Source organism: Rattus norvegicus, chromosome 3, assembly GCF_021556685.1.
Source record: "Rattus norvegicus strain SHRSP/BbbUtx chromosome 3, alternate assembly SHRSP_T2T, whole genome shotgun sequence".
Classification (NCBI taxonomy): Eukaryota; Metazoa; Chordata; class Mammalia; order Rodentia; family Muridae; genus Rattus; species Rattus norvegicus.
In genome coordinates, this window is record NC_141536.1 from 75,750,211 (window position 1) to 75,773,899 (window position 23,689).

Below are 23,689 nucleotides of genomic sequence, written 5' to 3' on the forward strand. Positions count from 1 at the left end.
GAAGAGAGAGGGAGGGAGAGAGAATGAATACCTTATTCTAGGCATGGGAGCCCATGCCAATAATCTCAGCATTTAGGAAGCTGAAGCAGGAGAATTGCTGCAAGTTTAAGTCCAACCTAGACTAAGAATGAAGCCCTGTCTCAAAAAGCAAGCAAACAAAACAAACGACAAAACATAAACACTAATAGCTGGAGCATTGCACAACACAACAAGACATGACACAACATGCTTAGCACAGACTCAGCCAAGGCCCGACGTCCAATCCCCAATACCAAATAACAGCAGTAATTAATAACTCTCCATAAATAATGTCAATTCTCATTCTTCAGGGGCACAGTTTTTAAATTAATACTGTGTTTTTTCAACCCATCTCTATTTAAGAAAATATAAGATTTTTATTCCCGGAACAGATCCTCTTATCTGTGACAGAAATGGCAGGACGGTTCCAGGCCGCACAGGAAGAGAGGGGGCTGCTGAAACCCACATGGAGAGAAGTCTGAAAATGCTTTTAATGCTAAAAAACTAAGTTTGGAAATCAGAGACTTAGGAAGCGGTTGCTTAGAGACTGCACAGATAGGCTTTACAGACACAGGGCTGAGGACAGCGGATCCGTGTGGTCTCTGGTACCTCACCCTAGGCCTGCAGTGTCCACTGTACTAACCCTGAGCCCACAGAGAAACATAATAAAAAAATTTTTCAAGATTTTTTTTAAATCTGTCTAAAAGCTAAAAATACAGAACATTTTCTAAGGATCAAAGTATTAATGTTGGGGAAGAATGCTTTTTAAAAGGCAGATGGATTTCATGATAACCTCTACCACAATAAATATTAATTCGTGATCTTTCGAAAGACACTTACCCTTCCCTGCTCCACACATTTGGTCAGCATAACAATGGCATATACGTTTTTCTCCCAAACCATACGCCAAAAATCTTTCAAAGTGTTGGGTAAAGGTCCTTGTGTGGCAATGAAATCTTTCTTGGAATGGTAGCCCTAGAAACAGAAAGCTCAGTCATCATCAAAGGTGCAGACAGACATGCTCCTATCCAGAGGAACCCTGGGCCATGAGAGCAGACACACTTACAGGCATATAGTTGGCATTGATGTAGTCGTCTGTCGAATGGGTCTGGACTGAAAGTTTGACTCGAGAAATATCATCTGTGGCATTAAAAGAAAGAAAGATTCTCATTCTATGCCATGCTTCAGGAAAGTTGTAAGCAGGGAAAGTTTAGAAGTACAAACTTGCAGCCTGTGGCTGCCATGATGTTTCACATCTTACATTCATGATCTCATGTGATCCCCATGGACAGGATATGATGGTGTCACAGAGAAGATGTGTGGCAGCCTTTGGAGAACTAGGAATGGAACCCAGGCAGCCTGACAGCCAGGCCTGCAATCTTACCCCCTCAGACTAGAGAAACCCTCACTCCAGCAGCCTCGGGTGTCTGCTCTGAGCAGAACAGGTGCTAAGCAACCATATTCACCTCAAAACCATCCTGCAAGCTTTCAAGATAAGGAAACCAGGAGTTTCAGAGACAAAGGGACATTTTCAAGGCCTGGGGGAACAGCAGATAGAATTTGAACTCAGAGCCTATTCTACTATGGCAAAGAAGACATCCAAGGTAACCTTTCCCCCACAGCCTTAAAAAGTTGTTATAGGGGTGGTAAGATGACAAGGTGCTTGCAGCCAAACCTGATGGCCTAAGTTTGACCCAAGACCCATATGATGGAGGGAAAAACTGTTCTCTGACCTCGGTCACATATGCCATGGCACAGCCATACCCATACATATAGACAATCAATAAATTAAAGATGGATGGATGGATGGATAGACAGATCACTGTTTGATAAGTGGGTGGGTGGGTGGATGGATGGATGGATGGATAGGTGGTTGGATGGATGGATGGATGGACGGACGGACGGATGGATGGATGGATGGATGGATGGATGGATGGGTGGATGGGTGGATGGATGGATGGACGGATGGATGGATGGATGCATGGATGCATGGATGCATGGGTGCATGGGTGCATGGATGACAAACAGCCAGACAAAGTTGGAACCGCAGAGATAGCTCTGTCAGTAAAGTTCTTGCCATACAAGTCATGAGGATCCTAGTACCAACAGCGCACCATAATCCCTGCACTGGAAAGGAGAAACAGGAGATTCCTTGAGGTTCGATAGCCAGCTAATCTACTTAAATCAACAAGATCCAGGTCTCAAAAATGAATGAGTCAGGGAGTGGGGAAAATTAGAGGGATATGAGGGAGAGAAAAGTGGGATCAAAATATATTATATAAAGAATTATTTTCAATTAAAAAAAATAAGGCATAGCAATTGAGGAGGACATCCAGTGTCGAACTAAACTGAATGCACAAAACTACTATGAATGGAGAGATCTAAAATATGAACTCCTCATGTTTTCTAAACATCATTCTCATTTCGAGAGCATACACACAAGCGTGCTCAACTCCAGAAGTGAAAATAACTGAGGGAATTCCAAATGTCAAGGTTAAGTCATGGGTAGTGGCACCGAGGACAGCTCCTGGTCCCCATCTGAATCCACTGTCTAACCTCCCTGAGACAGAGCCGCACAGCAATAGTAATAATAAACCCAGTCGTGGTGTGGGTCTCAAGTGAAAGTCTTGTCAATAGAAACAATACCCAAACATCAAGTTCCCAGCCCTCGCTCAAACTCAGAAGCTCTCTAAGAGCAGGACGAACGTCTGAGAGTCTCAGAAGGTCAGAGCTATCCCAGCTATCCCAGCTATCCCAGCATGGTTTCAAAATCACTTCTCTCTGATCAAGGACAAGACCCACTGACAAGTATAAGGGAAGAAACAGAAAAAGAACCCATGACCTAAAAAATACTGAGTTTAAATACAAATAAATAGAAAAGCATGTCTTCAAATTAAAAAAAAAAAAGATAGTTATTAAACAGTTTGGTGAAAAAGTAACCCAGCATCCTCATGACAAGCAGGGCATGGCTAAGATCCACTGACACTGCTCTCTGTGCCCTAATTCCTGAGCCAACAGACCTCCATAGCAGACAATTCACATTCCTGGCCGTCCTCTATACTTCAGTTTGCTATCCCCTTGTTGGGTAAGTGCTACCCTTGTTTCATTGCTTTTGCTGTGGCAAACACCCTGACTAAAGGCAGCACAGAGAGGGATATTATGTGGCCTACAATTCCAGATCACGCCATCGTGAGGAAGGCAGGGGCTTAAAGCATCACCCAAAAAGGGCAAACGCATGGGCCTTTGCTTGCCGCTCTCTCAGCAGGCGTTCTCTCTTAGACCATTCAGAACCCTCTGCCTACAGAATGGTATTAATTATCAGGTCTTCTCCTAGTAATTAAAAATCAAAATAATGCCCCAAAGATATCTCATGGGCCAACCTGATGTAGACCATTCCTAAGGCTCCCTTCCCAAGTGATTCTCGACTGAACAAAGTACAAACTCTAGCAACTCCCCTAGGCAGGACAGGACGTCAGTGTGGCCGTTATTCAGCGGTGGAACACACCCAGCAAGGAGAGAGTGTGACAAGGGACCTGCTTCTCCTGCTGCCCCTTTCATCTAGAACAACACAAACTAGGGTGAGAACGGAAGCCTGAACAGGTCGTCTAACACACACGCTGCCCCGCTTTCCTCACATACAGGATGAATGTTCTACCGCCTGCTCTACAAGTTGGGGATGTAAGGATTTAATGTAAATGCACCATCCCTTCATAGAGCACTTGGCTCAGGTGCCGTTGATGGCCGTGAGAATATCTGGTGCTTTATGAGGGTGGAGATGCCGGATGGGTGTCACTGATTCCCATCTCTCTGCCGTTCACAATGTGATGGCCAGGGACAAGGGAAGACGAAAGGAATAAAACCACTCACAGGGCAGGACGTTGTTGTAGCGGTTCTTCCCCCTGTTTTCAGCTATTTCCGCTGCATATTTAGGTAAACTTATTCCAATCAGCTTCAGATCCTGAAAAAAACAAGTGAGTTGAATACTTAATCGGAACATGGGGTGCAGTTAAACAGAGGAGGGATGCGAGGCAGGATGTGCTGACTACTGCTAACTAGAAAGAGGCGCTGAGCACCTAACCTCCAATACCTTCGAGCCGGCTCCCACAGATATGGCCATAGGAGATGCAGTCAAGTCAAGTCACACTGGAATAAGGTGGGCCCTTAAACCTAATATAGGTGATGTCACTATAATATGGGTGCAGAGACACAGACAGACCAGAGGAAACACCTCATGTGGGTGACAGTGCAGACGGAAATCATGCTTCCCCCAAACCACAGGACAACTGTGCTCCCCAGAAGCTGGAAGGACACATGGAAGGACCTCCCCTAGAGGCTACGGGGAGCAGGTCCTGCTGACACTGATCTGGAACCCCTTGCCTCTGTGACAGTGAGACAGTAAGTCCATTGTCTTCAGCCACCCACTTCATGGCGCTGAAGCTAGGGCAGTACTTGAGACAGAGCAGAGGAGACTATGAAAGGGAAAGGACGATTCTTGCCTTCTAGGGGCTGGAGACCTAATAGAGGAGAGGTGTGGTCAGGAGTCCTGAGCCTGGCAAGGCAGGTGAGGCGCACAGGCCACAGATGGACCCAGGCAGTATAAGGACAAAGGAAACATAGCCAGAGACCGAGTCCCCCCACGGGATCTGAGGGACCCAGGGGAGGGGGGTGTCTGAATGAGGATGGATTGTGATGGAGCTGTGGGCAGGATTGCAGGAGTGCTGAAGTAGACAGCAGCAACGGGCACATCGTGTGGGGGACAAGCATGCAGGCACCTTCTACGGTACAACTGTTCCCTGGGCTGGTTTGGAGGACAGAAGGTAGCAGAGTCTAGAAGGCAAGAGACTGACAAAGAAACTACTGACCCAGGGCTCCAGGAATCCCCCCAAGTCAGCTCTGACCCCACAGCTGTCCAGTCCCAGACCACTGAATGCCCCATCTGGCTTCTATGGTGCTCACATAGCTTATCCGGGCCAGTTAATAATCCCCTAGCTTTAACCAACCACTTCTGTCTCTCTCTGGATAATCTTCAGGTCTCCACAAGATTAAACACAACCTCCACCAGGAATAAAGGTGCCTGCAAGCTTCCTGGCCAGCAGCAGTGGTCCCTAAAGGGCCAGACACAATCTTCTCTCCCCTCTAGGCTGCCTCTCACCCAAAGCTTCACCCTGAGACAGACTGGCAGGAAGCACAGATTATAAGCACACACCTCATATTCCTCTGCAAACCCACAGTTGGAGTCGGCTTGCTGTTTCTTAAAGTAGGCCTCAAAATTCTCCACTCGGATTAACTTGGATCTAGGAAAACAAAGCAATTATGGGGGGGGGGGGGTGTTTGTTTGTTTGTTTTCATTCAATCAAGTTCATACTCAAAACAGGAAAAAAGTTTTATAAATGAAGCTACTCACTTTTTAGGTCTTCATCATAGAAAAGAAAAAGAAAGAAAAAAGAGCCATTAGAATGCCGCACTCATTTTGGAAGTAAACATCAACTCGAAAGAACAAAGCCAGCCATAGTGAGGGGTGTGGGCTAGAGATTACTGTAATGTTATTTTAAAAACACTGAACTGTGAATCAGGAAATCCGACCTGTTCTATAACTGACCATATTTGTGACTTGATAACCTACTCATTTTTGAAAACTGACAATTATCTATTAGGGGGCAGGGTGCTGTGGAGACAGCTCCGTAGGTCAGAGCACTTACTGCTCAAGCTCGAGGACTTGAGGTCCAATCCTCAGTCCCACACATAAAAACTGGTGTGGCCACGTGCACCTGTAATTCCAGGGCTCAGGCAGGGTAGAGGCAGGAGAATGACTGAGGCTTGCTGGCTACCAGCACTGCTCTGAATTTAACAGGAACCCTGTCTCAAGTGAACAGAGCAAGCATATATAAAGAGTAAGGTTACCCAACATCCTCTCTGGCCTCTGAACACACATGGGGATGCACATGTGTGTGCACATGTACACCACACACACACACACATGCACACACAGAGAGACACGCATGCACACACACACGCGCGTGCATACACACAGACACACACATGCATGCACACACACACAGACACACATGCATGCACACACACACAGACACACATATGCATGCACACACAGACACATACAGGCACACATACACACACACAGATACACGCATGCACACACACATGCACACATACACATGCACACACACACACATACACACCACACACACGTACACACACCTATTTATTAGTAACTGAAGAACATGGAGTGGGTGATAAAAATAAAGGGAGCTTCAGGTGAACTTAGTAAAACAAAGACTCCTTGCAGAAAACAAGAACTTCCCTATGACTGTGGCCAGTCTGTCAATCAGGGGAAATGACAGCTATTTCTATCAAAGACTGCTATAGATAGTCACTGAACAGACTGGGGACTGAGAACCTCAAAATAAGTTTGTAACTCGGAGACTTACTTAATTTGAGAAAAGGACACTTCATTATTCTTGGCATCTTTCCTATTTTGAAAGGAGGAAAAAAAAAGGCCCATTAGATGAAGAACTTCATCCTGCTCTGCTGCCCTTCTCATGTCCAGACACCTCTCCTCACAGCCTGTGGTTCAGGTAGGACACTACAGCCTGTGCCCTAGTACCTGGCCCAGTACATAGCCAGCTCACCAGTGCCCAGCCCAACAGAAAGCCTGCTCACTAGTACTTAGTCTAAAAGGCCAACAAAAATCTATAAACTTATTCTTTTACTATTGAGAATCATGAAAAGAATCAAAATCTATTCAAGCAACTTTTTAGAATTTCCGTGTGTGTGTGTGTGTGTGTGTGTGTGTGTGTGTGTGTGTGTGTGTGTGTACGTATCCCCTTACTGTAAAAACGAGACTCCTTATTCCATGTTCTGCTTTTGAGGAAGCCATCGTGCAAATTAATGTGAGGAAGTGCAGCCAAGTCCCAAAAGGGCATCAGATCCAAGACGGATACTGTGAGCACCTGCATTGTTCTGTTGGCTTGGCTCCCCTAGAGCTGAAACACACCGCGGTTTGGGCAGCATGTCCCAAAATGGAAAGAAAGCGTGTCCACTATCCAGCTTGGAATTTAGCCTAGGAAAATAATCATGAGCACGCCCACGTAACGGTTGTCAATAGTAATTAAAATATCCAGTGAGATAGTTAAGTGAATACCAGGCAGCTACTTAAAATGATGCTGCAATGAAGACCTCCATCAGGTCCTACGTGAACAAAGCAGGACAGCCATTAATGTGTCTACGAGGATGCCACAGGGTGTGAGCTTAATCCCATGAAAATGTTAAGTGCGGACTGGCTGTGGTTAGGAGCTTCCTGTCTTCTTTGCTCTTCTTGTGGGTATGTTGTGTTTTTCCACCATGGGTTTGAGTTGGGTCTGGCGCTGTGTTTGTTGTTGGTTTGAGACAGGTCCAGCTATGTAGCTCTGACTAACTCTGCTTCCTTCCGGGACCTGGCTCGCTGTGCTGCTGTCCTGTCTTATGGACTTAACTGCTCTCATTCCAGCTTTGTGCTCTAGGTTCTGATTCATTCTTTAGCAAAGTATAAAAGATTTAATTGACATGAAGAGAAAGTATCTTTCTTGGGGGAAAGGTTAAAAACAACTACTGTCTTCTTATTCAAACAGGTTTCGGTGGCACATGCGTATACTTCCAGCACTTGGTAGGCAGAGGCAGATGGATCAGAAATTCAGGGGCATGCTTGGTTACATTTGAGAGAGCCAGGGGTCCATCCCATATCCAGTCACCAAACCCAGACAATATTGTGGATGCCAAGAAGTGCACGCTGACAGGAACCTGATATAGCTGTCTCCTGAGCAGCTCTGCCAGAGCATGACAAATACAGAGGCGGATACTCACAGCCAACCATTGAACTGAACAGGGTCCCCAGTGGAAGAGTTAGAAAAAGGACTAAAGGAGCTGAAGGGGTTTTCAACCACATAGGAAGTACAACAATACCAACCAACCATAACCCCCAGAGCTCCCAGGGACTAAACCACCAACCAAAGAGTACACATGGAGGGACCCATGGGTCCAGGTACACATATGGCAGAGGATGGACTTGTCAGGCATCAATCAGAGGAGAGGCCCTTGGCCCTGTGAAGGCTTGATGCCCCCATGTAAGGAAAAGCCAGGGTGGGGAGATGGGAGGGAGTAGGTGGGTAGATGGGTGGGTGAGAGAACACTCTCATAGAGGCACAGAGAGGGGGAAAGCGATAGGGGGACTCCACGGGGGAAATCTGGAAAGGGGTTAATATTTGAAATGTAAGTAAAAAAATATCCAATTAAAATAAAAAAGCAAAACAAAATAGAGGGAGGATATCAAGAAAGCCCAATCCCGGGTGTAAACTTCTGGCTGGGAGCACCTGGCAGTAGATGAATTCCAACTGACACGTGGGCTTCCCAAAGTGGGGCAAGAGGGATGCAGTAAGTACAAAGACCAAGTTCAAGTTCCTCTTTTGGCTTTTGCATTCCTAAAAGAGCTTTTAAGACCTGCCTGTTAAGCCTCAGAAAGAGGATGAGTCTGTACGCAGAGAGCACTGTCCTCACTGGTTAGCTACACCACAGGGTGGTTATACAAAGAGAACAATGAGTAACAACATGGACTGAGACATTTGCCAGTGTCCTCAGGTACTCATTCCCACACCACAGAGGAGAATGGAACCTGAGTTCAAACTTGCCCAATCTAAAATCGCATGAAACTCTTAACACATTCGTAGAATCCTGGCTTGAAAGTAACATCCTGCATACCACTGTAGATCCGATGCAGTCGGACTGCATCCAAATCATCCAACTGGCGTCAGAGCGTAAATAAGACTGGCCAGGTGCCGAGACCATGAAGAACCCAGGAGCTCTTTCAAATACTCCCTCTGATCTTACCAGTGGTTGCAATAATAACAAAAAGTTCCCTTAATCAGTAGCATCTGAAGATTAATAAGTAATATCACCTTTTCTTTCTCCAGAAGATGAAGCCTCCCACAGCCACAATGGCCAGGGCACCAAAGATACATCCGAACACCGCTCCACAGATGACACCTGGGGAAAATCCCAACAGAAGCATTTCAAAGGGTATTCATGAAGGGCCACGTGCTGCTCCCACAGTCAGCCTGCCCATGCAGGATTCAGGGAGAGAAGGACTGTGGTGCGTACAGGGAACACGTAAATATCTCTGGGTGTAAAATTAGAACAGCTTTCAGGGGCCAGTTTCTTCTCCCTTAGTCCATTAGCAGAATGGTCCTGAGAACAGCACAGTCCTGACCTAGGTCTCTGTCCAACTGAAAATGTGGGGACCTGAGCCAGCTACATCAGTGGTTTGTCCTGTCACCTATGAGCAGAAGTACCTACAACACCACACCCACAAAGCATGGAACCCCCCCCCTTTTTATGGGCTATTTAAGGGCATGAGTGGGAACGCCCTGAATTTCACTTCTGGGTAATCTGTTCTACTCAATGGCTCTGACCAGACTAACAGACCAGTCAGCTACCTGTCTCTATCCTGAAAGAGAAAGGGAATCCTCACCTTCGGTCCCTGAGATACCCATATGTCTAGCTCCGTGGTATTGGGGAGGAGGAACACTTCACACAGAGTCCATGGCTAGAGTTTCAGGCCTGCATTTCAGCTACTATGTAACACCGGGCACACCCCATCTCTAGGCCTTAGACACCGCCTTATCTCTAAGCAGAGCTTGGGCAAGGCAATTTCTGTGGCTCCTTCTAATGTGAGCATTCAAGGACACTTAACTAAGTCACACAAGCCCACAAATGACTCTTAGAAAGCATCGGACTAAGAAATCTGCAAAAGTGTGACCAGTTATAGAGGAGAAGTGGGGAGCTATTCCTTCAAGCACCCCAGAGTCAGGAGCTAGGCTGACCCCAAAGACCAAAAGACAAGTCAATTTCGGAGAAATAAAAACCTCCACCCTCCTAGCCACCTGAGAGAAAGGCATGGACAGCAGGCTTCTGCAGATACAAGGCACAAAACCCACGTCAGGGCTTTTGTTTCCCTCTACCTGGATCTTGAGGCAAGGACACGGCCTCTGAATACGGACTGAAAGATACATAGCTCTCATCCCCATTAATAAGGCCATCGTTCTGAAGGTTGTAGGTAATATTGGTAAAGCCAGCAACGCAAGCCCTGTGGGGAGACAAAGGAGAAAACAAGGTGACTGCAGTGTGTCTACCACCATAGTACACAACCTTAAATTCATGAGGCTCAGAAGGCAACTGGGAGGACCCGGATATTACCGGTAGGAGCCCAGAGGCTCTAGCCTCCCGTTGTAGTAGCCGAGGGTAGTGGATTGGTTCCCCACATCAATCTCATAGTTCAATGCTTCAGACAAGCCCTGAGACTGTCCCTTCTCTTCTATCCTTATGAGGTATGTCACATAAGTATCGGAGGCTCCCTTTTTGAAATCTTCATATGTGTACTTCAAAACATCTGTGGAGGGTTGGCCAGCTAGGAAAGGAACACAGAAGGTAAATGAGTGACAGCAGAAAGACGTTTCATAAAATAAAAACGGCACAGGTGCTGAGTAGACAGCAGCCATTGTCTCTCAAGCAGCTCTAGGAGCATGCGAGTCCTTAGTACTTAGCCTGCACAACCTCATCTCTCCATCAGGAGTCACTTACAGAAGGTTCTGGCCTCTGTTCTCAAGCAAGAAAAAAGACAGGCACAGAAAGCTGCCCAAAGCCCACTGCTTACTCACACTGTGAGGCTGGGTTCCCTGACCTCCTGGCCCAAGACCTGTGTGTTTCTTGTGTCCAGCTGCGGCTGACTGGTCTGGACACCACGTAACGGGATCTTGTTCATTCAGTGCAGGTCTCAATTTGAAATTTGTTGAAAACAAACTCAATGACAAAGGGCTTTGAAACAGGCTCAAAGGTTTTAGAAAGTCGGAGGGAGCACCACATTTTGTCTATTTGTGTTCATAGGGAATATGCCCGACTACGTGTCTATATATGTATGGAAGCCAAAGAAAAATCTCAGGCATCATTCCCATTCCTCGGGCACCTTGTACCGTTTGTTTGTTTGTTTGTTTGTTTGTTTGTTTGTTTGTTTGCTGAATCAGGGTCTCTTTCTCTCTCTAGCCTGAAACTTCGCCAAGCCAGCTTTGCTGACTAACCTGGGAGCCCAGAGCTCCTCCTGTCTCTGCCTCCCTGGCACCGGGATTACAAGGGCACATCACAATGCACAGTTCTTTCTTTAATGTAAGTCCAAGGGATTACATTCAGGGCCCGTGCAAGGCAAATACTTTACCAACCAGGCTAACCCCCTTGCCCTGGTTTGTGTAAACCGGGTATTACGCTGCTATCAGAGCTGCCCTCAACCCATTCTCTTCTTACCCTCAATGCATTCTCCTCTTACTGCCACATTGTTGCCATTCCAAGCTCCCTCCTCTTTCACCCAGAAAATGACCCTCACAGAGCCCCACAAGTAATCTTTTTGTGCTTGCTTTCAAGAGCGTGCCATCCTAAATTGACTCGTTATGACCTATGGTCCAGATCTAGCCTCAGCTCTGTGTAATCAGCTGTGGGACGGCAACCCTTGTCTCCCCTGGATCTTCTATGATGTTTCCACAAAGGTGCTAGATAGTTGGGACAGAGACTTCCCGGCCAGGAAAGCTTACGGTACTTGTACCTGATCCTTGAGAGCATCAGGCAAAAAGCCACCCTCCCTGTTGGTGCCGTAGCATAGGCTGCACTGGAGAGAGGTATGGACTTATGGCACCGATGTGCCTCACACACAATGGTGGTTTGATTGAGAATGGTCCCATAGAGTCATATATTTGAATACTTTGTCCCCAATTGGTGGAGCTGTTCAGGAATGGTTAGCTGTGGCCTTGTTGGATGAGGTGTGTGTCACTGAGGGTCAGACTTTGATGTTTCAAGTGTGAGTGCCAGTGTGTGCCCCTACCCTTCTGATTCCTGGTTGTGGATCAAGATGTGAGATCTCAAATGTTCCTGCCCCTGAGCCTTTGCTCCACCACCGTGGATGCTAACCCTTTGAAACCATAAACCTGTTAAACGCTTTCTTTTATGAGTTGCTTTGGTCGTGGTGTTTTATCACAGCAGTAAGAAAAGTAACCAAGATAGTTACATCACACGGGTTAACCCATGCTGGATCCTCCTTACCTTCCCCTGTGGTGAGAAGGACAGCATAGGCTTTGATAGGTCCATGGCTGGCTTCAAAACCACTGAACTTCACCTTTACTGAATTGTGACTGACCGATGTAATATTAGGGGATCCATCTGGAGGAGGTGGGTCTAAAACAAAACGAAACAAAACAATCACCCAAAGAAGAAAAACCACCAGGCGAAGGATGTGCTCCAGCGCCCTCTACAGGTTCCCCTGCCCGGGGAAGATCTGTCCATGGCCGGGAAGACCTGCCCCTGTATAGGAAGCTGCATGCACAGCTCATCCAAAACATATCGCAAGGTAAGAGGCAGGAAGGGAGTAGGCACTATGCAGAGACCTGGATCCTGAGGAGGCCCGGGTGGGAGGACTTCACAGATACTCCACATTCACCATCTGCTTTCCAGCTCTTAGCTAGTCAGGAAGGATCTCCCACTTCCCACCCTGAGACTGGCAGCCGCAAACTGTGCGAGCTTACGCACTGGAATACCTGAAACCCAGCCTTCCCCATTCCTCCCCTGGGATGTCAAACTTAGGCCCCTTCACATCCCCTTACCTCCGTGCTTACCACAAAGCAAGCAATAAACCCTGGCAAAGATTTTCACCCCAACTCTCCTTTCCTCCAGTTCTTCCTGACCCAGAGAAAAATGTAACTTTGAATTTAACATGTGTTAAATTTACAAACATCCTCTGCAAAAGGAAGCTCCCGATTAAAAAGTGAGAATCGTTCACTGAGCTAAATAATGCTTGTGTATGGTCAGACCTGTTCTGCTTATCCCCACCACCACCACCCGTTGTTGTTTGTTTTCATGTAGCCCAGGCTACCTTGAACTCTCTACCATAGCCAAGGTGACCTTGAACTTTTGATCTTCCCACGTCTACCTTCCATGTGTTGGGATTACAGGTATATGCTACCACACACAGTTTATAGAATGCTGGAGACTGAACCCAAACTTTCATGCACACTAGGCAGCGAGTGCTTACCAACTGAGCTACAGCCCCAACCCAGAGACACCTAGTTCTGAAGAGATCCTATGCTCAGCCCAGGGAGCACAGACTCAGCCCCAGTCTCCGCTCTGTAGCCGCTTCTACTCAGAGATGATACCATGAAAAGAGGAGCTACAAGGGGGCAAAGGGAATGTTCACTGTTCCCACTAATGTCCTATAAAACCAAAGTGGTGTGCCACAGGGTAGGGTACCACTGTGTACCATACAATTTAAAGAGTCCCACGCATACTGCTTTCCCTAAGATTATATAGTACACAACCCAAGCAGTGATATGTGTGGTCTCTAATGCAGAATACACAGCACAAGAGCCCTGGAAGGTAAGTACTGATTCCCTTTGCAAAGCTGAGACTCCTAGCAAGGTTAATTAGCTTTTCTGACACTGTGTGACTGGTACATAGGAGAAACCAAATTCAAACCTGAGTCCCCCTTATCTATTGTGAGCCTCTGTCTATAAGATACCGCAACCATATCCCAAGCCAGATCCCTGCAGTAAGAAACTCTCTTAGGATAACCACTGATTCTCTAAAGATCGTCAGCAGTATTCTTATGCCCTGAAGAATATTTATCTTAAAGTCAAAAAAACGCAAAGTCAAAATAACACCCCCACCCCACTGGCTGATCTAAAACACAAGTTTGCAAAGACGGGGGGAAGCAATGGACAGCCGGTTCTTCCCAAGCAGGGGTTGGGGGAAAAGGGGAGAGAGAAAAACGAATGAATTTGAAAGAGTGACAGGAAATTGGGAGTTGGGGGATCTCTGCACGGTAGTGATCATGTCTTCCACTAAAGCAGCTCAGGCTCCTGTCAACAGATTCCAGGGAGGTGAATCCTAACTAAATACACAGTGTGCTGTTGCTTTTAAGTCTTCTTCCATAAGGATGGTGGTCATATTGATGTGGCTATATCTGAAAGAAAAAGGAAGGGCTGGAGAGATGGCTCAGTGGTTAAGAGCACTGACTGCTCTCCTAGAGGTCCTGAGTTCAAATCCCAGCAACCACATGGTGGCTCACAACCATCTGTAATGGGATCTGATGCCCTCTCCGGGTGTGTCTGAAGACAGCTACAGTGTACTTATATATAATAAATGAATAAGTCTTTAAAAAAAAAAGACAATAGCAACGATTGACTTTAAAAAAAATAAAGAAAAGAAAAAGGGAGTCTTATCTTGAAGTAATTTATGTGGAATATTGACAATTACAAATGATCAAATCATGTTTCAGAATCTTCCTTCCAATAATGGGAAGAACAAAGAGGACATAAACGTGCTCAGAGTGGAGTGGCCGAGTCCTGACCAACGTGCAAGAGGACATGAGCTCAGCCTGCTGTCCAGACGTCGGATAAAGCTGAACATTTCTACAAAATGCCTTTCTAGATGCAATAAGGGAAAGAAGGGGGAAAAGAAAAGAGAAAGAGGGGGAGGGGAAGGGAAGGAGTAAAAAGAAGGAAGCGAGTTATTCTCTCAGAACTGCTCAGGATGTAAAACTCTTGCTCTGCAGTTTTAAGCTGGATTGCTGCAGAATGAGGTAAGCAGTCTGCTGATTAAAAAAAAAAAAAAAAAAAAAAAACAACTTTAAGAGAAAGTAAACACCGTAAAAGGATTCTCAGGCTGCAGCTCCCCGCCACAAGGCCCACCTGTGATGCCAGTGGTGCAGGTGCTCTGGGTGGGCAATGCCATCTTTCCACATGACAAGGTGGCAATGCTGATGTTGTACGAGGTAGAAAAATTCAAATAGGTGACTTCTGTCCTGCACTCTGTGTCATTGTCCAAAGTGCAGTTCTCCAAGTGTGTCATATTGTCCCAAGCATCACTCCTGACCCCCAGTTCAAAGCCTGAGTTCATGCCAGGGGGGCAGGCCCACTTCAGAACCAGCGCTGGCTCCTTCGGGACCACTTCACAGTGTAAGGAATCCACTTGTGCAGGTTCTGCAAAGCAAAGAACAGGGCGAGGTGAGGCTCGTGGGAAGCAGAGGGCCTGACCCAGCACGTGAGGAGAGCATGGATGTGGGCCTGACCCAGCACATGAGGAGAGCATGGATGTGGGCCTGACCCAGCACGTGAGGAGAGCATGGATGTGGGCCTGACCCAGCACATGAGGAGAGCATGGATGTGGGCCTGACACAGCACATGAGGAGAGCATGGATGTGGACCTGACCCAGCACATGAGGAGAGCATGGATGTGGACCTGACCCAGCACGTGAGGAGAGCATGGATGTGGAGGAAGATGCTCAGCTTCATTGAACTAATCAATATCAGACCACATGACCTTGGGTAAATCACTTCATTGCTCTGGGTCTCAGCACAGGACTGTCAGAGGATTAAATGCTACATGGGTGGCAGTCGCCAAGCAAGATTCCGGGAAGAGGGACTAGAGTATTTGCTGCTCTTCTAGAGAACTCAAGTTCAGTTCCCAGCTCCTGCCCCAGCCAGCCAGCCAACTGTATACATGACCTTGTTTAAGGTCGCAATGACAACAGAGGTCCCAACACCACCAATGAAACAGCACAGTAAGCAGGTAGACTGGCAGGATGCAGTCTAACCAAGCAATGTTAACCACAACATGGGAAAGCTCGGAAGAGCCCAAGCATTGAGCTCTAATGCCTCCTGCCTGTCACTGTCAAGCTCCCGCAGACCCACTCCCATCACCCTGGCCTCCTATAAATTCTCCAATGCCATGTTCTCTCCAGCCTCTGCCCCAGCTGCTCCTCTGCCCATAATGCAGGGTCAAACCCTGTGATGGTCATGTGGTTGCCTCTTCACTCCCTCAGACCGAGGCTCAGTCTCCTTTCCATGGGGCATCTGCACATGACACCCCCGATAAGAATACCATTCCCCCCTTCCCTAGTTTTCTTTTCTGTCCTCTTAGCCATAATCACCACCTATCTACTTGCTTACTTTCATTTCTTACCTGTATTGTTCAGCAGGCTAAAAGTTCTAGAAAGGCAGGGACCTCTCTAACAAAGCCCGTGCTCAGTAAGAACATGGTCAGTGAAGCCAGGGCAATGGAGTCAACACATCCTTAATGAGCTGCCAGGTTGTGTTGGAACTCTCGGTGTCCACCTACAGCCTGGGGAAGGTTCCCGCACGTGAGCGCCACAAAGGGAAGAGCAGGGACCACTAAGAACACAGGACTACTCACCCATACAGAACAGCTTCTGACCAGGTACCTCATTCCCAACCTCTGTATTCCTAATCTTTGTAAAGATCTTCACTTCGTAAGAGACGCCGGGGATTAGCCCAGGGATGGTGACAGAAGGGATGTCTCTGACCCTGCTGGTTACATTGCTGCCATCTCCAGCCTTCAAGATAAGAACGGAGTAGGAGTAGGAAGCAGAGGCTGCGTCCAGGTTCTTCCACTGGATGGCTGCCACGGTGGTGTTGGTGTTTACTTCAATGTAGGACACATTGCTGGGCCCTTGTTTAAAATTAAACAAACGAACAAAAATGAATCACTTTGAATTACAGGCCTATTTTATTTCTATATCTGAAAGCGCCCTGATATTTTTTCAAGAAAGAATTAATACAATTAATATGTACTGCTTCAAAGCATGATTTCCCTAAAAGATATTCCGAAAATTAAGCCTGAAAAGAATTTAAAATGTCCAGGCTTCTTTGACTATTTAAATTTATCATATATATCCTAACATATTATCCCATACAGAGAGAGCGCTTTTTATATTTTGTCATAAATATTCCAATATATTATCTCATACCCAGAGACAGTGTACTATTGTTCCCAACCTCCCTTTGGAGTCTGATGGAATTAGGAAGGTAAAGCATGTGACAAGCTAAGACTTCCACCGTCCATCCATCTGAAGGCTTCGGAAGCATCTACGTCACTGTCACAGAAGAGAGCCTCATCTGAGGGGATCTTCAGTGCCAGCAGGACAGCCGCTTTCTAGTTTGTGTTTCTGCAGAGTGAGTAGCAGGCTCTACCACATCTCCATTCTCCTACGATGTTTCTTTCTGCTTAGGAAGAACAGCCGTACTCGCACAGCTCCAGCACTAGTGCTTACCCATACAGAAGAGCCTTTGCTGAGGCCGCTGTTTTCTAGGTAAGCAGCTCTCACATCAACCTGAAACCCAGAGGCATAATCCACCCTCTCCCTAACAGTTACTGTACCCCTCTGCCTGCCTCCTCCCCCACGAGACTCACTTGTGTACTGGGTAATAGAGCTGGAGTTGCCCTCCATCTGGTCCACTTCTGGAAAGATTGTAACATTGTATAAGGTGCCTGGGGTAAGGCCCCCCACTGTGATCCATTTCTGAGAACTGTTGGTCTTGATGGAGCCATTCTCAGACTCTAGAACTAAATGGTAAGTGTATCCAGAAGCACTGTCTGTATTCTGCCACTCCAGCTGTATTTCAGTGGTGCTAACGCTGACCACGAGGATGTCAGTCACAGCACTGCAGTCTAGTCAGAGAAAAGAAAGGAAAGTATCTAATCAGGATTCCAGTTTTACTTCAGAGTGTTTGTCAAAAGAACGACTCTTTGTTATCCAACTTTCCAATGAGGCCAGACATCACACACTAGAGGTCAGGTCTAGCCTGAGCTACAGAGTAAAAATTAAAAAGTGTCCTGGTGCCTTTGAAGATGAGAAGAACCCCTGAACTGGAGTTAAGGATGATTGTGAGCAGGCAAGAGGGAGGAAAGCTAACCCAGGTCCTCTGTGAGATCATTCAGTGCCGTTAACTACTGTCCATTTTGCCAGCCCTACACTCCATTTCTTACTTTGACCTGGGATTCTGATGCATTCTGTGGCAATTCATGAGGTTCTGTACTGAGAAGGGGTACACTTTTTATACCTATACTGTATCTCAGTAAAGAGCGTGTCTGAAGTTGAGTCTGATGCAGACCTATCATCCCAGCAACAATTATGAAGCTGAGGCAGGAGGATTTCAAGTTCAAGGCACCTTGAGCTCCTCAGCATGACCCTGTCTAAATAAATATTAGCTTGTTTTTCATCATTCAGCATTTTTCATCATGCATGCACTCCATATGTACTGCCTGGTGTACTGAAGAGAAAAGCAAGAAGGAAAATGAAGAGAGCGCTGTATAAGCCATGATACATACAGTTACATGGTACCTTCCTCTAATAGGAGGAAGATCAGGCTAACTATGGGGAAGGTTATTACATACGCAGAGCCAAACGTTCAAGTATAAAATAAGAGTTGTGTAATTATGACAATGATGTGACCAAAAGGTGTAGCTGTGGGCACAGGCAGGAAAGGAATTCAGTCAGATGAGAACAGCTAAGAAGTACCTATGTCCCCCTCCCCTTCAGCGTGGTGAATACTCACAACACACTATTTCTCTCTTTTTTTTTTTTCTTTTTCTTTTTTTTCGGAGCTGGGGATTGAACCCAGGGCCTTGCGCTTGCTAGGCAAGTGCTCTACCACTGAGCCAAATCCCCAACCCCCACACTATTTCTCATTAACCATCTGTCAATGTGCATTGTGCCAGTACTAAATATACCCGTAGAATTGTATGAACATTACCATTTCCACATCCAAAATGTTTTCATCGTTTTTCAACATAAAAGCTGTGCCTTTCTTTTCCCTCCCCCCACACCCAGACTCCTCCCTGTCTCTGTGCTGCTGCCTATTCTAGGCACTTTGTATAAATTAAAGCACAAGTACTTGTCTCTGGGAGTGTGGTAACACACACCTTTAACCCCAGCATGTGGGAGGCAGAGGCAGGAGGATCATGGTAAATCTGAAACAAGCTGTTCTATATAACACCTTCCAGGTCAGCTAGGGCTACCTAGTAAGACCTTGCTGTTAAAAATAATAATAAAATAAATTAAATGTTCTTTCTGTATGAGTGACTTAGTAAAGTACTCTGTGTGTGACTTATTTCACTTTGCATATCTACTAGATACATTTATAACATAAATGAAGGCTTCACTCAATATGGCAGATTAATACTCTATTGTGTAGACTACAGATAAAGCCATATTTTGTTTATGTGTGTGCCAATGGATACTGGGTGGTTTCTACCTTTGGGCTGCTGTGAATGAACACTGGTATACAAACAGCTATTTGAGACCCTGCTCTCAATTCTTTCTGACAGATACCCAAAGTGGAAAATTAGATCTGAAGGTATTTGTTTCCCTTTTATCAAGACAGCCTCTAACGCTGTTTGACTATGTCCCAAGCAGTGGTGAGAGTTGTTCGTTAATGGACAGAAACTGTAAGTTTCCGGGGCCTTACTCCAACCCTTCTTGCCACCCATTCCAAGGAAACTACTCATAAGAAACTAGACACAAATATAAGGCTGATTTTAAATTATATCATAAAATAAACATTGCCAGGCATGTTAGCACACATCTTTGATCTAACACTTTGGGAAGCAAAAGCAGGCTGACTTCTCTGTGAAAAGCCAACAGGGTCTACAAAGGCCAGTCAGGGCTATACAGTGAAGCCTTGTTTCAAAAGCAAATAAGAAAACAAATAGATAAAAATAAAATGACTCGTGCTGACAGGGTAAAATATTCATAATAAGCAGGTGAGGAGAAAGCGGATTATAAACCAACACACGAACAAAGACAGCCATATTTGTAAAGGGTAAATATATATGTTTCTATACATCTTAAAATAGTATCAGGGAGCTGGCTATAGTAGCATGTGACTCTGATCTCAGCATCTCTGAGGCAGAGTTCAAGGCCAACCTCAGTCACATAGTAAGTTAGAGAGTGACAAGAGACCTTATCTAAAAAGGGGCTGGAGATCTGTGAGGTGGCTCAGTGAATAAAAGAACTCGCCCCACAAGCCTGAGGACCTAAGTTCAATTTCCAGAGCCCAGGATGGGAGGAAAGAACCAATCCCCAAGTTATCCTCTGACCTCTCTACAGCGATGTGCTAATTAATGACTTTACATTTGTTTTTTTTTCTTGACTCTATTTTTGTATTGATGATATGCACCACAGGCATGAAATATTTTTAAGATTCTTTTTCATGAAAAGAAAAACAATATTCGTAAAACAAGACATCTATAAATTACACTGGCTTCCTGTAAGAAACTTCAGCATCCAGATGCTTACCAGTTCTACCAACAACTGTCTGGGATGGCCCTTCAGTCCCATTTGGTCCTCGTGGGAATATTTCAAATTGGTAACTGGTCCCAGGCTTTAAATTTTCAACGATATAGCTCAGGTCTCCCGTCGAAGCATTCCAACGTTTCTCACTTCCCTCCTGCGTGATGAAAATCTCGAATGACTCCGAGTCATTGCTTCTCCAAGCCAAACCGATTTCCCTCAGGCTGACATTTGTCACTCGGAAGTCAGAAACAGGACGGGGGGCTGCAGAAGACAGTGAGTAAGGTTAGGGAAGAACCTCCATCCCTGGGCAGGGTACAGTGTTGGCCCTGTCCACAACAGGAGCAGCTCAGTCAGAGGCATCTAGAGTTTGAGAACGGCCTGAGATGCACAGTGAAAGTTCGTCTCAAAAACAAAAGTATGTAAAGTCCGTCTCTGCGGGACAGTATGGCTGACCCTCATAAGCACTGGCCAACATTCTCCAGAGCACCAACTGCAGTATAAGCCTAAAGCTGGTGCTTCTGGCTAAGGAAGGTCACTTGGCCACAAAAGTGCAGACACCATGCCGGTTACCCAGAGGCAGTGAGAGGGGTAAGGATTCCCAGGCTCTGGGGGAGAGTGCTGGCCATGGCTGGTTGCTTTATCTTGAATACGTTACTCAGCCTTCCAAAGGTCTGATCTCATCTCCGTCATTTACCTGCTTCTCAGCCTTCCCATATCACCTCAGACATGGTCTCCACTTCTATAAAGGCAGACTAACACCAACCATATCTCAAGGATACCCTAGCATTCAATGACATAGTGCCAAAGCAGCACATCCCAAGCCACTGAGCCTGTGCCTGGGGTCAACCAACGAAGGCTCGCACTACCTCTCACACCCTGAGGGGTGAATGAGCCCCTGTGGAACCACGTGCAGTGCTAGGCATTCCTTCAGGACAGAACGCAGCTCCCCTGCCTTGTATCTATTCCCGGCATATAGCGGACCACAAGAAAGGGGAGCCACAGTGTGCAGGTTAGCTTTTATGGTTACCTTGGTAACAACCTAAAGTCACCTGGGGAAAGGAAACCTCAGCTCTGTAACTGCCAGACTGGACCGGCCTATGGCCATGTCTGTGAGAAAAAGCCTTGAATGATGACTGAAGTGGGCATGCCCAGACCTAGGCAGGCATACTGTATCTGGGCAGGAGGTCCTGGGCTACTTAAGGAAAACAGCTGTGCACGAGGCAGAAATGTAGCCAATAAGCCACGTTCCTCCCTGGCTTCTGCTTCAGCTCCTGCCCTGACTACCCTAAGTGATAAGACTGCTTGCCACCCGGAAGTGCGAGCTGACATAAACAGTTTCTTCCACCAATTTTCTTTGGTCAGAGGCTGCCACAACAGCAGAAAAGCAAAGCAGACCACACAGCAAGGAGAGAACTTACAAGTGTACACTTGGAGGAAGCCTGGTATACCCGCGGTCTGACCCAGGAAAGGAAGCACTGTGATGTTGTACAAGGTACTGGAGCTGAGTCCACGGATGACGGCCTGAGTCTCATTGACAGTTTCGTTGATGGAGTCGGAACCCCCAGCCACGTATATTTTGTAGGTAAATGAAGCATGGGACTCATTATTGTTGCTTTTCCAGGTCAGGGTCATGTTCGAGTCACTGATGTTCACAGCTCGGATGTCAGAAACTTGGATGGGATCTTCAAAGACACAAGAGGAGTGAAAAATAATCAGAGTGGTCAAGTCAGAATGAGAAGAGCGGAGCGTGTCATCAGGACCTGTCATCAGTCAGTCACCCTCACCATCAGGTCTCCATGACCAGAAATGTGTGAAGGTCTCATCAAAGTCAGACATCAGCAAAGACAGCTGAGCCACTGCACCTCACAGAGCTGCACCTCACAGATGCTCTGTGCTGTTTGTGAGCAGACCTCGGACTGCCCTAGAGGCTTGGGGGAAAGCCAGAAAAGCCTTCAAGTACAGATCCAGCCAAGAACAAACACACCCATACATCATGAAAATGTCTCACAGCTGAACAGAGAGCACACTGGATTCTAAGCCGGCCGGGCTTTACCAGTCAGGGAGACCTCAGGAAAGCTACCAAGCCACTTTCTTATGAGACCTTATAGAAGACCATGTGAGAAGACTAGAGGTCCTTCAGTTATCTACTCCACTAGCCCATCCTGTCTTTCTTCTGCCTACCCTGTGTCCCAGGAGGCTGCACTCTGCATGTGACATCACTGGGGGGCCTTCCACATGGCCTATGAGGACTCTGCACCAATGAGTGGGGTGAGGAGGAAGATGGGGGCTGTCTAATGGGAATAATCAGTCTTGCATCCTGTGTCTTCTGTCTTCACTGGGCTCCAGGAACACTATCCCCTCCCCTAACACTTACTGCAGCTCTGGAGGTGCCTCTCCAACAGCCACTTACTTGGGTTTGAAATATACTCTGATAGTTTCCTCAACCCTGGCCCACCTGATCAGTCCCTGGAAAAATACCAGATGGGCTGTGTGTGTGTGTGTGTGTGTGTGTGTGTGTGTGTGTGTGTGTTATGTATGTGTGTATATGAATGGATGGATGGATTTTAAATATATTTATATATCTATGCTTCAGGGTAGAATATAAGATATAGGAGATATATATATATATATATATATGTATATATATATATATATATATATAGAGAGAGAGAGAGAGAGAGAGAGAGAGAGAGAGAGAGATCCTAACAGTATTCAAAGGGACTTAGGGAGGTAATTAATCATAAGGGTGAGCAGACCATCATGATGGGATCAGCGTCGTTATTAAGAGGCCCAAAAGCAACTCATCTGCACTGTGATATAAAGAATGGGGCCCACAACCAGATACCAACCATCTCTAGCACCTGGCTTCACACTCCTAACTCCTAGAACTGTGAAAAGTAAATGTCTGTCATTGTTAGCTGTCCAGTCTGTGGTAATTTATCACATCAGCCAAAACTAACTGACACATAGGTACAAAACCCAAACACCATATAATGAGCGCACAGCTTCTACACTTACCAAATCCTGGGACAGTTCAATAGAACCCAGGATATGTGTGATTCAAGCCAAGAGTCTACAATGCTTTAGTTCTTCTCAAAGAACTTTAAAGAGCAGTTGTCTAGAACCCAAACACATGACTCCTCTTAGCAAATTAGGCAAATGCCCCCTCCTCCGGATGGATTCAGCTCAGGAGGTGTGGAAAGAGGCGCAAGGACTAGATACGGACCCCATCCACCTTCTTACGCAAGTGTCTCGTGTGTAGGACAGCCTACCACTAATCACAGCACCTCCAGGAAGCCAGTCTCTTCACCCAGCCCTCCTAGTCCTGAGTCCTAGCCACTGCCACCAGATCACTGAGGACCTTGAGGTCAAGCAGCCACTCCAGAGCAACCTCTCTCCTTCCCACTGACATGTTACCATTTCTAGAAGAGGGAAGACGAGACAAGTCACTCCTCCTTCAGCATGGATGCCAGGGTAAGCTGTCATTCGTTCCTTACA

General features: G+C 46.4%; 1 protein-coding gene across 8 annotated transcripts in view; it reads right to left on the reverse strand.

Moving 5' to 3' along the window:
- The window catches only part of Ptprj (protein tyrosine phosphatase, receptor type, J), a 155,935-nt gene that overhangs the window by 18,639 nt on the left and 113,607 nt on the right, over nucleotides 1-23,689 (reverse strand). For 3 of the 8 annotated variants that reach the window (NM_001399120.1, XM_087651177.1, XM_087651176.1), the window contains 15 exon segments: nucleotides 859-993; nucleotides 1,085-1,158; nucleotides 3,886-3,976; nucleotides 5,225-5,312; nucleotides 5,423-5,431; nucleotides 6,465-6,506; nucleotides 8,964-9,051; nucleotides 10,026-10,150; nucleotides 10,261-10,471; nucleotides 12,148-12,279; nucleotides 14,787-15,077; nucleotides 16,291-16,566; nucleotides 17,308-17,565; nucleotides 20,195-20,452; nucleotides 21,610-21,873. In NM_001399120.1, the coding sequence (NP_001386049.1) occupies nucleotides 859-993; nucleotides 1,085-1,158; nucleotides 3,886-3,976; nucleotides 5,225-5,312; nucleotides 5,423-5,431; nucleotides 6,465-6,506; nucleotides 8,964-9,051; nucleotides 10,026-10,150; nucleotides 10,261-10,471; nucleotides 12,148-12,279; nucleotides 14,787-15,077; nucleotides 16,291-16,566; nucleotides 17,308-17,565; nucleotides 20,195-20,452; nucleotides 21,610-21,873 (2,342 nt within the window). 8 annotated transcript variants of the gene reach the window in all.